The 18,821-nt window shown below is 43.0% G+C and overlaps 1 protein-coding gene across 1 annotated transcript in view; it reads left to right on the top strand.

Moving 5' to 3' along the window:
* Nucleotides 1-18,821, top strand: part of MDN1 (midasin AAA ATPase 1) — a 1,255,339-nt gene that overhangs the window by 657,474 nt on the left and 579,044 nt on the right. The window contains 2 exon segments of the mRNA XM_053710546.1: nt 752-900; nt 1,959-2,152. Of these exon segments, the coding sequence (XP_053566521.1) occupies nt 752-900; nt 1,959-2,152 (343 nt within the window).

Genomic DNA, 18,821 nt, shown 5'->3' with positions numbered 1-18,821 from the left:
AAATGCAAGAATGTAAGTTTAGATGCCGGACCATTTTTGGTGAACAACCTGGGTTGTTCTTGCTGATTGGTGGATAAATTCATCCACCAATAAAAAGTGCTGTACAGAGTGCTAAACCCAAAAAAGCTTAGATGCCTTCTTTTTCAAATAAAAATAGCAAGAGAACGGATTAAAATTGATTAAAGGAGTAAATTAGAAAGTTTCTTAAAATTGCATGCTCTATCCGAAAGAAGAAAAAAATGGGTTTAGTGTCCCTTTAACTGTAAATAGCCTCTTGCATATTTTCTATATCATGTAGCAGAAATGGTAAAAAAGTTATTTTAAAATGAATATTGTTTTTGGCCACTTTGAAATGGCTGCCAAGCTTAGCCCACTGATGACATCATGCTATGGGCTTCATATGGCATCCAATAACAAAAGGCTCACTAATTGGATTCAAAAGATTGGCAATGCTATTCAGCGGAGTGTATAGATGCAGCCCAGATTGTGATGTCATCAGTGGGCAGAGCTTGGCAGCCATTTCAAAGTGGCCAAAAACAATATTCATTTTAAAATAACTTTTTTACTTTTCCTGCTGCATGATATAGACAGGAGTGCAGGAGGCTATTTGCAGCTTAATCTAAGGTAAGACTTTAAGATGACTAAGATGTAGACCGTCCCTTTAATGGAGCAAAGCTACCCTACTGAGCAGCACAAATTCTCTTTAGAAAGTTTTATTCTCTGTGTATAAGACTGATTATTTTATTTTTAGGTTCTCCATGCAGTTCCCTTTCTTCTTTACTACATGCTGCCACGTTAATTTCCCAGCAGCTACAGAGAGGTGTTGTGCTTGGAAAGGCATTTCTCGGAGCTTGCAGTGAGGCATTTGTCTTCATTCAAAACTCTCCCGAAAGCCAAAAGGTATACAAGTCTTGCTGTTTTTTTCTATATTGTATACTTTGTTTTTTTCCCTTTTTTTATGCTTTTTTTAAAATGTAGGGAATTATTTAATAGAGGTTTGTTCAACATAAGGCCAGGAGAACCAAATACGGCCCTACAGGTAATTTCATTTGGCTCTCAATTCTCATTCAAATGCAGAGATTGGCATAATTTAAACAGCCTGATTGTTGCACACTGCTTTTGATTGGACAAGGCCAGCATGGTGCATATTCAGTAATTATAAGCTTGTAATGCTCAGAAATCCATACTTAAAAGGACACTGAACCCACATTTTTTTCTTTCAGATAGAGCATGTAATTTTAAGCAACTTTTTAATTTACTATTATCAAATTTTCTTTGTACTCTGGCTATCTTTATTTGAAAAAGGCATCTTAGCTTTTTTTTTTTTTTGTTCAGGACTCCGGACAGCACTTTTTTTTATTGGTGGATACATTTTTCCACCAATCTGCAAGAACAACCCAGGTTGTTCACCAAAAATGGGCCGGCATCTAAACTTACATTCTTGCATTTCAAATAAAGATACCAAGAGAATGAAGAAAAATTGATAATAGGAGTAAATTAGAAAGTTGCTTAAAATGTCATGCTCTTTCTGAATAAAAAAAGAAAAAAATGTGTTCAGTGTCCCTTTAATCCTTTCTCCCATGCCAACATTTTGTTAAACAGCCTTTAACGGGGATTTTGCCAAAGAGGAGTTTACAATACTATGTCTGTGTAAGCATCAAATGTATACTGATTAGGAGACTAATTTTTTTTAGAAGTGATTCTGTATGTGTCTTATTCTGCACTGGTACTCAGGTACATCCCTATACCCTGTTTGCCAAGCCGTTATTGGCAGTTATGCAAGCCTTCATTTATTATTTATACATGAATTATCAAAATAGACAATCTTCTTTGGATGTATTACTTTCTTCCAATAATGAGTTTGAGCAATCTCATGTTCAAGTCTTGCAAGTGCATCTTTCATTTTCAAAATTCCTTTTTAATAATCCGTGTAAAATATTTCTTTTTTTTAATTGCAGCAAGTCAAGGAGATTCTACTAAGTAAGATTTCTACAATGACAAACTTAGGAGGATCTTTGTTAGCGCTGGGAGAGTGGCCAGTTTGTGTGCCTTCTGCACAGTTTTCTTCCGATGATGCCATCTTGTCAAGCATTCTAAGAGATGGACAAATCTTGGTATACACTCTAAATAAGCTAAGCCTACGCAATAGCAGGTACAAAGCAGCATTCATTGCACAAGTGTTTAAAGGGACAGGCAACATGAGATTCTTATATCAAATGTTTATATTTTGTCATCTTTTCATGTAATTTAGCTATGAAAATTTATGATTTTCTAATTCACAGGAGTTGAATTGCATACTGCGGTCTTACTTTCTTTTCTTTTTTAAGACACGATGAGTCCACGGATCATCTTATTTACTAATGGGATATTCACCTCCTGGTCAGCAGGAGGAGGCAAAGAGCACCACAGCAGAGCTGTTAAATAGCTCCTCCCTTCCCTCCCACTCCAGTCATTCACTTTGCCTATGTTAGTGATAGGAAAAGGTAAAGTGAGGTGTTAGATTAGATTTTTCAATCAAGAGTTGTGCTTTCAAAGACCCTATGAACAAAAGGAGGGTTTCCTCAAGAAACGGTACGGGCACCAATACTTACAATGGCAGCCTGTTGTGTGCATTGCTACCGTCACTAGTGCGGCGGCATATTGGTTCGATGCATTGTTCGATGTGAAGCCCGCTGAGCCTTATGGTTATGACCTTGGTCTGCGGCTGTGTCCTCTAAATCTCTAAGCTTCTATCTATTCCTTACAAGGGGAAGACCTTGTTTGGACCTGGCTTGTCAGAGATTATCTCTGATATCACGGGCGGTATGGGTCATCTTCTCCCCCGGAATAAGAGAAACCACTAAAAAGGATAAGGAGCAATTTTCGTTCCTTTCGAAATTTCATGGGAAATTCTTCCTCTTCTGCCTCCGATCAGGGACAGATTGTGCTTTCAATGGAGACCCAATCAATCCTGGATTAAGGGAAGATAATTCAAGAAGCCTGCTGTTGAGTCTAAGACAGCAAGAAGGTCATGCCCCCGATCCGGGACCGGTTCTTGTAGGAGGCAGACTTTCCTTTTTTTCACTCTGGCTTGTGTTCGAGACGTGCAGGATCCCTGGGCAATAGAGATTGTGTCCCAGGGATACAAGTTAAAGTTCAAAAGTCTTTCCCAGAGGCCGGTTTCTGTTTTCAAGATTTTCTACAGACCAGACAAAAAGGGAAGCGTTCTTGCACTGCGTTATAGTCCTTTCCAACCTAGAAGTGATTGTTACTGTTCCAATCTATTTGTGGTTCCCAAAAAAAGAGGGAACCTTCAGGCCGACTTTAGATCTCAAAAGTCTAAACAAATTTCTCAGAGTACCGTCCTTCAAGATGGAAACTATTAGTTCCATTTTCATTTGATCCAAGAGGGTCAATTTATGACACCAGTGGATTTAAAGAACGTGTACCTGCTTGTTCCCATTAACAAGAATCTTCAAAAGTTCCTAAGGTTCACCTTTCTGGACAAGCTTTCCAGTTCGTGGCTCTTCTTTTCGGTTTTGCCACAGTTCCCAGAATTGTCACATAGGTTCTGGGATAGTTGTTGGCGGTGCTTCGGTTACGGGGCATTGCAGTGGCGCCCTATCTGGACGACATTTTAGTCTAGGCACCATCATTACAGAAGGCGAGGTCCCTCACGGACATGGTGTTATCCTTCCTGCGATCTCACGGGTGGCAGGTAACTTTGGAAGGGAGTTCCTTAGAATACAAGGGTAACTTTCTTGGGAACTATAATAGATTCTCTTTAAATGTAGATTTTTCTGACAGAAGTCAGGAAATCGAGGATTATCGATACTTGTCGAGTCCTTCAGTCCACTCCTCGGCCATCTGTGACTTAGTTCAGGGAGTTAATCGGGCTGATGGTGGCATCAATGGACATCATCCTGTTTGCTCGCTTCCATTTCAGAGCTCTGCAGTTGAACATGATGAGACTATGGAACGGAGATTATTCGGACATGTCCCCTCTGCTTCTTCTGGAGCAAAAGACAAGGGACTCTCTACAATGGTGGTTGTCTCTGAATCATTTCTCCCAGGGAACATGCTTTCGCAGTCCATCTTGGGTGATTGTGACAACAGATGCCAGCCTTCAAGCGTGGGGAGCAGTCTGGGGCTCCCTAAGGGCTCAGGGAATATGGACTCGGACAGAGTCGGTTTTACCCATAAACATTCTGGAACTGAGCGCAATCTTCAATGCTCTCCTAGCCTGGCCCCAGTTAGCTTTGGTTCAGTTTATCAGGTTCCAGTTGGACATCATAACGTCAGTGACCTACATCAATCTTCAGGGAGGAACGAGGGGTTCCTTGGCAATGACAGAGGTATCCAAAATAATTCAGTGGGCGAAGTCCCATTCTTGATGTCTGTAGGTGATCCATATCCCAGGGGTAGTCAACTGGGAGGCGGATTTTCTGAACAGACAGATCTTTCATCCGGGGGAGTGGGAGCTCCATCCTGATGTGTTCTCCAGTCTGATCCTCAAGTGGGGTCAGCCGGAACTAGATCTCATGGAGTCGCGGCAGAATGCCAAGCTCCCGAGATACGGGTCGAGATCCAGGTATCCCAGGCGGAACTGATAGATGCTCTGGCGGCTCCTTGGACCTTCAAGCTAGCATACCTTTTTCCTCCGTTTGTTCTTCTTCCTCGTGTAATTGCTCGAATCAAATAGGAAGGGGCCTCATTGATTCTAATAGCACCGGCCTGGCCTCGCAGGATTTGGTATGCAGATCTGGTAGAGATGTCATCTCTACCACCTTGGAGGCTCCGTTGCGAAAAGACTTTCTGGTTCAGGGATCCTTCCTTTACCAAAATCTAGTTTCTCTGAATCTGACTGTTTGGAGATTCAACACTTAATTTTATCCAAGCGGGGGTTTTCTGATTCATTCATAGAGACCATGATTCAGACTCGTAAAACTGTATCTAGTAGGATTTTCCATAAGATTTGACATAAATATCTTTACTGGTGTGAATCCAAAGACTGCTCATGGAGTATAGTTAGGATTCCTAGGATTTTGTCTTTTCTCCAATAGGGTTTGGAGAACGGTTTATCGGCGAGTTTTCTAAAGGGTCAAATCTCGGGCCTTATCTATTTTGTTACTCAAACGTCTGGTGGAGGTCCCAGATGTTCAATCCTTTTGTCAGACTTTGGTCAGGCTCAGGCCTGTGTTCATACCAGTTACTCCTCCATGGAGTCTTAATTTTCTTCAAGGGGCTCCGTTTGATCCTATGCATTCCTTAGATATGAGTTTCCTTATCTTATTTTCCATGCAGATAAGGTTGTTTTCCGCAAATTAGGATTTGCCTAAGGTTGTTTCTGATAGGAACATTAATCAGGAGATTGTTATGCCTTCTTTGTGTCCTGATCCTTCTTCTAGGAAGGAATGACTTTTGCACAATTTGGACGTTGTCCGTGCTTTAAAGTTTTGCCTGCGGGTGACTAAGGACTTTCATCAGTCTTTTTTGTTTTATTGCGTTTTTCTCAGGGTAACGCAAGGGACTGAAAGCTACGGCTACTTCTCTTTCTTTTGGCTGAAGAGTATCATACGTTTTGCATATGAGACTGCTGGACAGCAGCTTCCTGAGAGAGTTACGGCTCTTTTCCACGAGAGCTGTTGCTTCCTCGTGGGCATTCAAATATGAAGCTTCTGTGGAACAGATTTGCAAGGCTACAACTTGGTCTTCTCTTCACACTTTTTCAAAGTTTTGCAAATTTGATACTTTTGCCTCGTCTGAGGCTGTTTTTGGGAGAAAGGCTCTTAAAGCAGTGGTGCCTTCCGTTTAAGTTCCCTGTCTTGTCCCTCCCGTATCATCTGTGTACTCTAGCTTGGGTATTGAATCCCATTAGTAATTAAGATGATCCGTGGACTCATCGTGTCTTAAAAAAGAAAAGAAAATTTATGCTTACCTGATAAATGTATTTCTTTTTTGACACAAGTCCACGGCCCGCCCTGTTTTTGATATACAGGTTATGGGTTGTTGTATACTTCAGACACCTCTGCTCCTTGGCTTTTCCTTTCTCTTCCTAACTTCGGTTGAATGACTGGAGTGGGAGGGAAGGGTGGAGCTATTTAACAGCTCTGCTGTGGTGCTCTTTGCCGCCTCCTGCTGACCAGGAGGTAAATATCCAATTAGTAATTAAGATGATCCGTGGACTCATCGTGTCAAAAAAGAAATACATTTATCAAGTAAGCATACATTTTCTTTTTTAAGATATGAGTCCATGGATCATCTTAATTACTAATGGGATATTCACCTCCTGGTCAGCAGGAGGAGGCAAAGAGCACCACAGAAGAGCTGTTAAATAGCTCCTCCCACCCCAGTCATTCTCTTTGCCTACGTTAGTGATAGGAAGAGGTAAAGTGAGGTGTTAGATTAGATTCTTCAATCAAGAGTTTATTTTTAAAGTAGTGCAAGATTGTGCTGCTTTGTTTTAGGGTGTAGCCGTAGTCCATATCAGTATCTTCAGTAGAGCTTTGGTAGCTTTAGAGCAATGGGAACTTGTGGGACATAATTCTCACTGCGCCTCCCATATACTGATGCTGCCCTACTTATGAAAATCTGAGCGAGAAATTCTCAGTACTTTTTACTTCCACAGACCAATGTGAGGGGGAGGACCTCACAAGCCGGGTGGGCTGCCTTACTGCCAGGCAGATTTTTAAGGTAAGTTCTAACTTTTATTTCTCTGGTATGTACACAGAAAACATTTGGCACTTTAATATTTACAAAAAGGTGGACACAAGATGTCATTATCCCTAGGAGAGGATAATTCATAGGGCAGTTATGCAGGCACTGGGGACGTGGAGAAGGGGCTCTTATGTGTGTTGTGTCAGGTTAACAACTCCCAACGGCTTTATTTGATTTCAAGAGCCGACCGGGAGGTTTAGTTTTACTGCGCAGCTAGTCTTGACTGACAATGCCCTGCTCCCTACGGGTTTTCTGTACTGCTAGCCGACCGGGAGGTTTAGTTTTATTGCGCAGCTAGTCTTGACTGACAATGCCCTGCTCCCTACGGCTTTTCTGTATTGCTAGCCTACCGGGAGGTTTATTTCTATTGCGCACCTAGCCTTGTAAGTTTATTCTCCTACGGCTCCTTGTGCATTAACTAGCCACCGGGAGGTCTGAATTCAAACCACCATGCTGTTACTTCTCCCGACGGCTCTATTTCTTAGACAGAGTTTTAGCAACCTGAGAGATTTTTGTTACGCCCACGATGGGCGGAGATAGACTACATGACATTGTGCGCTTTTTTCTCACACAATCCGTTGATTTACTTGTTACACCCATGATGGGCGGAGACAGTCTATGCAACATTGCGTGTTTGTTTCATATAGCTCTAAGCCCAATGTAACGGCCAGTGATGGTGGGTCTCCTCTGCTGAATTTTGTCACGCTGCAGAGAGGCTTCACTTTTCGTATTAAGAGTGCCTACTGTTTGTACTTTCTTACCCTGGGTTGTCGCACGCCTCAGCAAAGATGAGCTGAGGTCTGGGGTTTTTCACTTATGGGCTAAAGCATTATTTTCCCCTAAAATAAAGTATTTTATTTTACCATTTAAAGTCACAGTAACATTAAAATTTTAGTTACAAATTTGTGATCACTTGTCCAAAAGATCTCTTTATATGTTAATAAAGTTACTTTTAATTTTTAAAGACACGGTATCTCTAGGATATTAAGATTTTATGTGATCAAAAATGTGAATAAGGATGTTACATTTACTTTATGCTTTGCCAAACAAGACTTTCTGTTCTGGGTTTTACAGTTCAGAGATAAACCTCTTTTTCAGAGCCAAAATTGTCTCAGATGCTGTTCAAGATGCATTCTGACAATGTTCAATATATTCTTCAGCCTTCTCCTCAAGTGTCCTAACAAAAAAAAAAATGTGCGTCCATTCAACCAGTGTCCTGCGCTTCCTCCACGACTTCTCCTGGAATTACCTTGCAAGACATCGCTTCCTTCTCGAACTAGGTGGTCCAGGATGCGTTGTCGGCTTTTCCCATGCTGCATGGAGAGCGCAAGAGGAAAACTAGACATTCAGTGAGCATGGTTTTATGTCATAGTTGTTGCTATCTCAGAGGTCCTCTTCCAGAAGCCTGAGGATACTTCGGTAGCGCCTAAGAATAAATCCTCAGATTCTGACGGTAGAATTTCTCCTGCTGATACTGCAATGGTATCTTTCTAGTTTAAGCTAGACCACCTCAGTCTATTACTTATGGAGGTTTTAGCTACTCTGGAACAACATTGTGGTCGTTGTTGTTCTTATGTCAGATCGAGTTTTCTCAGATCATTACTTAAAGAGTGAACGGGTATCTCCTTTTTCTCCATTTCCTATGTTGAAAGAGGGGCTTGCCTTAGCGGACTCCTCAAAGGAGTCTCCGCAGACGGTACATAGGGTGGATTACTTTCCACGCTAGCCAGGAAACCTGTTCCTATAGAGGATAGTTGTTCCTTTAAGGAGCCCACAAATATAGGGGGGGTTGCTCAGGATGACAACCTAGATTGATATGACTACCTTATGAGGCAGCATACTGGTTCATACGTTATCTAATTCTATTCGTACCAGATATTCCTTTTGAGGAATTCCAGAATAAGTATTTCTTTCTATTAGTTACTTCCCGTCAAGTTTTAAGTGGGAAGTCTAAGCTTTCAGGCTTACCATGTCGGCTCAAAAATCTTAATGGTTAAGATCTCGATTTGAGGAATGCGTCATCTAAGACTAGTCTTTGGCGATTCCTTCTTTTTTGGGCCTCGGTGTCTGGAGGTGAGGGTCATCCCTACCTCTACCTAAGATTTATTTCTTCTGTTATGTGTGATCAGTCCACGGGTCATCATTACTTCTGGGATATAACTCCTCCCCAACAGGAAATGCAAGAGGATTCACCCAGCAGAGCTGCATATAGCTCCTCCCCTCTACGTCAGTCCCAGTCATTCTCTTGCACCCAACGACTAGATAGGATGTGTGAGAGGACTATGGTGATTATACTTAGTTTTTATGACTTCAATCAAAAGTTTGTTATTTTACAATAGCACCGGAGCGTGTTATTACTTCTCTGGCAGAGTTTGAGGAAGAATCTACCAGAGTTTTTTACTATGATTTTAACCGGAGTAGTTAAGATCATATTGCTGTTCTCGGCCATCTGAGGGAGGTAAAAGCTTCAGATCAGGGGACAGCGGGCAGATGAATCTGCATTGAGGTATGTAGCAGTTTTTATTTTCTGAATGGAATTGATGAGAAAATCCTGCCATACCGTTATAATGACATGTATGTATACATTTCAGTATTCTGGGGATGGTATTTCACCGGAACTACTCTGTTAAAAGTCACTAATCCTTTTAATAAGTATTTATCATGTTAAACGTTTTTGCTGGAATGTAGAATCGTTTACATTTCTGAGGTACTGAGTGAATAAATATTTGGGCATTATTTTCCACTTGGCAGTTGTTTGTTTTTAATTGTGACAGTTTCGTTTCTCTTCACTGCTGTGTGTGAGAGGGAGGGGCCGTTTTTGGCGCTCTTTGCTACGCATCAAAAATTTCCAGTCAGCTACTCTTATATTTCCTGCATGATCCGGTTCATCTCTGACAGATCTCAGTTGTCTTCAAACTTCTTTGGAGGGAGGTAGATTCTCTCAGCAGAGCTGTGAGAATTTTATATTGACTGTGAATAAAAACGTTGCTCTGTAATTTTTTATGTCAAATTTAATTATTTTACTAATGGGAACAAACCTTTACTAAAAGTTGTGTTGTTTTAAAGTTTGATGCTATAACTGTTTTTCAGTTCATTATTTCAACTGTCATTTAATCGTTTAGTACCTCTTTGAGGCACAGTACGTTTTTGCTAAAAAAGATTATAACCAAGTTGCAAGTTTATTGCTAGTGTGTTAAACATGTCTGACTCAGAGGAAGATATCTGTGTCATTTGTTCCAATGCCAAGGTGGAGCCCAATAGAAATTTATGTACTAACTGTATTGATGCTACTTTAAATAAAAGTCAATCTGTACAATTTGAACAAATTTCACCAAACAGCGAGGGGAGAGTTATGCCGACTAACTCGCCTCACGCGGCAGTACCTGCATCTCCCGCCCGGGAGGTGCGTGATATTATGGCGCCTAGTACATCTGGGCGACCATTACAGATAACATTACAAGATATGGCTACTGTTATGACTGAAGTTTTGTCTAAATTACCAGAACTAAGAGGCAAGCGTGATCACTCTGGGGTGAGAACAGAGTGCGCTGACAATACTAGGGTCATGTCTGATACTGCGTCACAGCTTGCAGAACATGAGGACGGAGAGCTTCATTCTGTGGGTGACGGTTCTGATCCAAACAGATTGGATTCAGATATTTCAAATTTTAAATTTAAATTGGAGAACCTCCGTGTATTACTAGGGGAGGTTTTAGCAGCTCTCAATGATTGTAACACCGTTGCAATACCAGAGAAATTGTGTAGGTTGGATAAATACTTTGCGGTACCGGCGAGTACTGACGTTTTTCCTATACCTAAGAGACTAACTGAAATTGTTACTAAGGAGTGGGATAGACCCGGTGTGCCGTTCTCACCCCCTCCAATATTTAGAAAGATGTTTCCAATAGACGCCACCACTCGGGACTTATGGCAAACGGTCCCTAAGGTGGAGGGAGCAGTTTCTACTTTAGCTAAGCGTACCACTATCCCGGTGGAGGATAGCTGTGCTTTTTCAGATCCAATGGATAAAAAATTAGAGGGTTACCTTAAGAAAATGTTTGTTCAACAAGGTTTTATATTGCAACCCCTTGCATGTATCGCGCCGATTACGGCTGCGGCAGCATTTTGGATTGAGTCTCTGGAAGAGAACCTTAGTTCATCTACGCTAGACGACATTACGGACAGGCTTAGAGTCCTTAAACTAGCTAATTCATTCATTTCGGAGGCCGTAGTACATTTAACCAAACTTACGGCTAAGAACTCAGGATTCGCCATCCAGGCACGTAGGGCGCTGTGGCTAAAATCCTGGTCAGCTGATGTTACTTCTAAGTCCAAATTACTTAATATACCTTTCAAGGGGCAGTCTTTATTTGGGCCCGGTTTGAAAGAAATTATCGCTGACATTACAGGAGGTAAGGGCCACGCCCTACCTCAAGACAAAGCCAAAGCTAAGGCTAGACAGTCTAATTTTCGTCCCTTTCGGAATTTCAAAACAGGAGCAGCATCAACCTCCACTGCACCAAAACAGGAGGGAGCTGTTGCTCGTTACAGGCAAGGCTGGAAACCTAACCAGTCCTGGAACAAGGGCAAGCAGGCCAGGAAACCTGCTGCTGCCCCAAAGACAGCATGAACCGAGAGCCCTCGATCCGGGACCGGATCTAGTGGGGGGCAGACTTTCTCTCTTCGCCCAGGCCTGGGCAAGAGATGTTCAGGATCCCTGGGCGCTAGAGATCATATCTCAGGGATACCTTCTAGACTTCAAATTATCTCCCCCAAGAGGGAGATTTCATCTGTCAAGGTTGTCAACAAACCAGATAAAGAAAGAAGCGTTTCTACGCTGTGTACAAGATCTGTTATTAATGGGAGTGATCCATCCGGTTCCGCGGTCGGAACAAGGACAAGGGTTCTACTCAAACCTGTTTGTGGTTCCCAAAAAAGAGGGAACTTTCAGGCCAATCTTAGATTTAAAGATTCTAAACAAATTCCTAAGAGTTCCATCGTTCAAAATGGAAACTATTCGGACAATCTTACCCATGATCCAAAAGGGTCAGTACATGACCACAGTGGATTTAAAAGATGCTTACCTTCACATACCGATTCACAAAGATCATCACCGGTACCTAAGGTTTGCCTTCTTAGACAGGCACTACCAGTTTGTAGCTCTTCCATTCGGATTGGCTACGGCTCCAAGAATCTTCACAAAGGTTCTGGGTGCCCTTCTGGCGGTACTAAGACCGCGAGGGATTTCGGTAGCTCCGTATCTAGACGACATTCTAATACAAGCTTCAAGCTTTCAAACTGCCAAGTCTCATACAGAGTTAGTTCTGGCATTTCTAAGGTCGCATGGATGGAAAGTGAACGAAAAGAAGAGTTCTCTTTTTCCTCTCACAAGAGTTCCATTCTTGGGGACTCTTATAGATTCTGTAGAAATGAAGATTTACCTGACAGAAGACAGGTTAACAAAGCTTCTAAATGCATGCCGTGTCCTTCATTCCATTCAACACCCGTCAGTAGCTCAATGCATGGAGGTGATCGGCTTAATGGTAGCGGCAATGGACATAGTACCTTTTGCACGCCTACACCTCAGACCGCTGCAATTGTGCATGCTAAGTCAGTGGAATGGGGATTACTCAGATTTGCCCCCTACTCTGAATCTGAATCAAGAGACCAGAAATTCTCTTCTATGGTGGTTTTATCGGCCACACCTGTCCAGGGGGATGCCATTCAGCAGGCCAGACTGGACAATTGTAACAACAGACGCCAGCCTACTAGGTTGGGGCGCTGTCTGGAATTCTCTGAAGGCTCAGGGACTATGGAATCAGGAGGAGAGTCTCCTTCCAATAAACATTCTGGAATTGAGAGCAGTTCTCAATGCCCTTCTGGCTTGGCCCCAATTAACAACTCGGGGGTTCATCAGGTTTCAGTCGGACAACATCACGACTGTAGCTTACATCAACCATCAGGGAGGGACAAGAAGCTCCCTAGCAATGATGGAAGTATCAAAGATAATTCGCTGGGCAGAGTCTCACTCTTGCCACCTGTCAGCAATCCACATCCCGGGAGTGGAGAACTGGGAGGCGGATTTTTTGAGTCGCCAGACTTTTCATCCGGGGGAGTGGGAACTTCATCCGGAGGTCTTTGCCCAAATACTTCGACGTTGGGGCAAACCAGAGATAGATCTCATGGCGTCTCGCCAGAACGCCAAACTTCCTCTCTACGGGTCCAGATCCAGGGATCCGGGAGCGGTTCTGATAGATGCTTTGACAGCACCTTGGAACTTCGGGATGGCTTATGTGTTTCCACCCTTCCCGCTGCTTCCTCGATTGATTGCCAAAATCAAACAGGAGAGAGCATCAGTGATTCTAATAGCGCCTGCATGGCCACGCAGGACTTGGTATGCAGATCTAGTGGACATGTCATCCTGTCCGCCTTGGTCTCTACCTCTAAGACAGGACCTTCTGATACAGGGTCCATTCAAACATCAAAATCTAACTTCTCTGAAGCTGACTGCTTGGAAATTGAACGCTTGATTTTATCAAAACGTGGTTTTTCTGAGTCGGTTATTGATACCCTGATACAGGCTAGGAAGCCTGTTACCAGAAAGATTTACCATAAAATATGGCGTAAATACCTATACTGGTGCGAATCCAAACGTTACTCCTGGAGTAAGGTTAGGATCCCTAGGATATTGTCCTTTCTACAAGAAGGTTTAGAAAAGGGTTTATCAGCTAGTTCATTAAAGGGACAGATTTCAGCTCTGTCCATCTTGTTACACAGGCGTCTGTCAGAAAATCCAGACGTCCAGGCCTTTTGTCAGGCTTTAGCTAGGATCAAGCCTGTGTTTAAAGCTGTTGCTCCGCCATGGAGTTTAAACTTAGTTCTTAACGTTTTACAAGGTGTTCCGTTTGAACCCCTTCATTCCATTGATATAAAATTGTTATCTTGGAAAGTTCTGTTTTTAATGGCTATTTCCTCGGCTCGAAGAGTCTCTGAGTTATCAGCTTTACATTGTGATTCTCCTTATCTGATTTTTCACTCAGACAAGGTAGTTCTGCGTACTAAACCTGGGTTCTTACCTAAGGTAGTCACTAACAGGAATATCAATCAAGAGATTGTTGTTCCATCCTTGTGTCCAAATCCTTCTTCAAAGAAGGAACGTCTTCTACACAATCTGGATGTAGTTCGTGCCCTCAAGTTCTACTTGCAGGCAACTAAAGATTTTCGACAAACTTCTTCCCTGTTTGTCGTTTATTCTGGACAGAGGAGAGGTCAAAAAGCTTCTGCTACCTCTCTCTCTTTTTGGCTTCGTAGCATAATACGTTTAGCCTATGAGACTGCTGGACAGCAGCCTCCTGAAAGAATTACAGCTCACTCCACTAGAGCTGTGGCTTCCACTTGGGCCTTTAAGAATGAGGCCTCTGTTGAACAGATTTGCAAGGCTGCAACTTGGTCTTCGCTTCATACTTTTTCCAAATTTTACAAATTTGACACTTTTGCTTCTTCGGAGGCTATTTTTGGGAGAAAGGTTCTTCAGGCAGTGGTTCCTTCTGTATAATGAGCCTGCCTATCCCTCCCGTCATCCGTGTACTTTTGCTTTGGTATTGGTATCCCAGAAGTAATGATGACCCGTGGACTGATCACACATAACAGAAGAAAACATAATTTATGCTTACCTGATAAATTCCTTTCTTCTGTTGTGTGATCAGTCCACGGCCCGCCCTGTTTTAAGGCAGGTAAATATCTTTTAAATTATACTCCAGTCACCACTTCACCCTTGGTTACTCCTTTCTCGTTGATTCTTGGTCGAATGACTGGGACTGACGTAGAGGGGAGGAGCTATATGCAGCTCTGCTGGGTGAATCCTCTTGCATTTCCTGTTGGGGAGGAGTTATATCCCAGAAGTAATGATGACCCGTGGACTGATCACACAACAGAAGAAAGGAATTTATCAGGTAAGCATAAATTATGTTTTTCAGAACTTTCAGAAATTCAAGGGAATTTTTTTCTTTTCTTCCTATGAGCTGGAGGGTAGTTCAGTTCTTGAGACTATCTGTAGACCAGACAAAGTGAGAGGTGTTCTTGCTCTGTGTAAGAGACCTCTCCGACAGGGGAGTGATAGTTCCTGTTCTGATACAGGTTCAGGGTCTGGGATTTTACTCCTTTTGTTTGTGGTTCCCAAAAAGAGAGGGAACCTTCATTCCAATTTAGAAGACAAATTGATCATCTTCTAGATGGAAACTATTTGCTCCATTCTCCCTTTATCCGAGAGGGTCAATTAATGTCAACAGTGGATTTAAAGGGCGCGTACCTGTATGTTCCCATTCACAGGGATCATCCTAAGGTTTGCCTTTCTGGCCAATCACTACCAGTTTGTTGCTTTTCCTTCAGTCTTGCCTCAACTCCCAGAATTTTCACAAAGGTTCTGGGATCGCTGTTGGCGGTGCTTCAATTCCGGGGCATTACAATGGCACCTTATTTTACAACATCCTAGTCCAGGCGCTATCATTTTATCAAGCAAGATCTCGCACGGACATGGTGTTATCCTTCTTGCGAGGAATGTAAATCTCAAAGAGTTACCCTTCATGGGAACTATATTAGATTCCCCATCTATGATGATTTCTTCTACTAGATACAAGTCCACGGATTCATCCTTGTGGGATATTATCCTCCTGCTAACAGGAAGTGGCAAAGAGCACCACAGGAGAGCTGTATATATAACTCTTCCCTTCTCTCCACCCCCAGTCATTCTCTTTGCCTTATACTAGTAATAGGAAGAGGTAAAGTGAAAAAGGTGATAAAATAGTTTTTATTTTCTTCAAGCAAGACTTTATTTTAAATGGTACCAGTGAGTGCTATTTTTCCTCAGGCAGCAGATGGAAGAAGTTTTCTGCCTGGAGGTTGATGATCTTAGCAGTTGTCACTAAGATCTAGAGGAGTTCCCACAGAATGGCTGAGGAGTACTTGAGAAGCTTCAATGTGGGGAACATTTTTCATGCTACAAGCATTGAGGTATGTTCAGTCATTTATTTCTGGAGAGACTGTGGTATTTCAGAACAGGCTGACATAGTTCTCATGAGGGAAGGGGTAAGCAGTAATCCTACATATATGAAGGGGTATTACTGGGACCTGTATATTATTGTGTATGGGCTAAAATGCAGCAAAGTAATGGCAGCATGGATGACACTGGAAATATAACGTTTTTATGATGAAACGTTTTTTATGTTCAATGGTACTGGAGGGTTTCACATGGCTTATATGTTTATTTGGGGATACAAAAAACCCACATGGCTATTTCCTATACCGCTTTACAGCGGTTTTGTTAGGTAGAGACGCATGGGATGGGCGGGGCCTAATTTTCGAGCCTCAGATGCACAGTTTATTTTCATATGAAGGCAGCAAACTTCAGCTCCGGTGGGCCCAAACTGAAGACATAGCCTAACAAAGTTATAGTGAGTTTTCTCAGACCCCTGAGGGCAGGTAGGCGCCACAGCTGTGCAGGGGGTTGCTAATATAGCGTGCATTGTTCCAGTTACTATTGCAGCAGCTTTTTGGTTCAAGGCTCTAGAGGAGTCTCTTAAGGTTGAGACCCCATTAGGTTATATTTTGGATAGAATTAAGGCTCTCAAGCTAGCTAATTCTTTTATTGCCCAATCCATGTCAGTCTGGAGACCTAACCAGACTTGGAACAAAGGTAGACAGGCCAAGAAGCCCGCTTCTGCCACCAAGACAGCATGAAGGGGTAGCCCTCGATCCGGGACCGGATCTAGTAGGGGGCAGACTTTCTCTCTTTGCTCAGGCTTGGGCAAGTGACGTTCAGGACTCCTGGGCTTTAGAAATCGTAACCCAGGGGTATCTTCTAGATTTCAAAGATTCTCCTCCAAGGGGGAGATTCCATCTTTCTCAATTGTCTGTAAACCAGACAAAAATAGAGGCGTTCTTACGCTTTGTAGAAGACCTATATGCCATGGGAGTGATCTGCCCAGTTCCGAAAACAGAACAGGGGCAGGGGTTCTACTCCAATCTATTTGTGGTTCCCAAAAAAGAGGGAACCTTCAGACCAATTTTAGATCTCAAGATCCTAAACAAATTCCTCAGAGTCCCATCCTTCAAGATGGAGACCATTCGGACTATTTTACCAATGATCCAGGAGGGTCAATATATGACCACCGTGGACTTAAAGGATGCGTATCTACACATCCCTATCCGCAAAGATCATCACCAGTTCCTCAGGTTCGCCTTTCTGGACAAGCCACAGCTCCCCAGAATTTTCACAAAGGTGCTAGGGTCCCTTCTGGCGGTTCTAAGGCCGCGGGGCATAGCAGTGGCGCCTTATCTGGACGATATCTTAATTCAGGCGTCGATTTACCAACTAGCCAAACCTCACACGGACATCGTGTTGGCTTTTCTAAAATCTCACGGGTGGAAGGTGAACGTAAAAAAGAGTTCACTTATCCCTCTTACAAGAGTTCCATTCCTGGGAACTCTGATAGATTCTGTGTACATGAAAATTTTTCTGACGGAGGTCAGGAAATCAAAGATTTTAACCACCTGCCGAGCTCTTCATTCCATTCCTTGGCCGTCGGTGGCTCAGTGTATGGAGGTAATCGGTCTAATGGTAGCGGCAATGGACATAGTTCCGTTTGCTAGCTTGCATCTTAGACCACTGCAACTATGCATGCTCAATCAGTGGAATGGGGATTATGCAGATTTATCGCCTCAGATAAATCTGGATCAAGAGACCAGAGACTCTCTTCTTTGGTGGTTGTCACAGGATCATCTGTCCCAGGGAATGTGTTTCCGCAGGCCAGCATGGGTCATAGTGACAATGAACGCCAGCCTATTGGGCTGGGGTGCAGTCTGGAATTCCCTGAAGCACAGGGTTTGTGGACTCTGGAGGAGGCTCTCCTCCCGATAAATATTCTAGAACTGAGAGTGATTTTCAATGCGCTTCAGACGTGGCCTCAGCTGGCTTCGGCCAGATTCATAAGATTCCAGTCGGACAATATCACAACTGTAGCATATATCAATCATCAGGGGGGAACAAAGAGTTATCTAGCGATCATAGAGGTTACCAAAATAATTAGATGGGCAGAGACTCACTCTTGCCATCTATCAGCAATCTATATCCCAGGAGTGGAGAACTGGGAAGCGGATTTTCTAAGTCGTCAGACTTTTCATCCTGGGGAGTGGGAACTCCATCCGGAGGTGTTTGCACAATTTATTCAGCAATGGGGCACACCAGAATTGGATCTGATGGCGTCTCGACAGAACGCCAAACTTCCTTGTTACGGGTCCAGGTCAAGGGATCCTCAGGCAGTACTGATAGATGCTCTAGCAGTACCCTGGTCGTTATGTGTTTCCACCATTGCCAGAATCGAACAGGAGAGAGCCTCTGTGATTTTGATAGCACCTGCGTTGCCACGCAGGATTTGGTATGCAGACCTGGTGGACATGTCATCTCTTCCACCATGGACTCTGCCACTGAGACAGGACCTTCTTATTCAAGGTCCGTTCCAGCATCCAAATCTAGTTTCTCTGCGGCTGACTGCTTGGAGATTGAACGCTTGATTTTATCCAAGCAGGGGTTCTCTGAGTCGGTCATAGATACCTTGATTCAGGCTCGAAAGCCTGTCACTAAGAAAATTTATCATAAGATATGGCGTAAATATCTTTATTGGTACGAATCCAAAGGCTACTCATGGAGTAAGATCAGGATTCCTAGGATTTTGTCCTTTCTCCAAGAAGGATTGGAGAAGGGGCTATCAGCGAGTTCCTTAAAGGGACAGATATCTGCTTTATCAATTCTACTACACAAGCGTCTGGCAGATGTTCCAGACGTTCAGTCGTTCTGTCAGGCTTTAGTTAGAATCAAGCCGGTGTTTAAACCTGTTGCTCCGCCATGGAGTTTGAATTTAGTTCTTAAAGTTCTTCAAGGGGTTCCGTTTGAACCTATGCATTCCATAGATATTAAGCTTCTATCTTGTTCTGTTTTTAGTTGCTATCTCTTCGACTAGAAGAGTTTCTGAACTATCTGCATTGCAATGCGACTCGCCTTATCTGGTTTTCCATGCTGATAAGGTGGATTTGCGTACCAAACCTGGATTCCTTCCTAAGTTTGTTACTAA

This window comes from Bombina bombina, chromosome 4 (assembly GCF_027579735.1).
Source record: "Bombina bombina isolate aBomBom1 chromosome 4, aBomBom1.pri, whole genome shotgun sequence".
Lineage (NCBI taxonomy): Eukaryota > Metazoa > Chordata > Amphibia > Anura > Bombinatoridae > Bombina > Bombina bombina.
The sequence above is the reverse complement of the archived record's forward strand: the minus strand, read 5'-3'. Positions and strand labels throughout refer to the sequence as shown.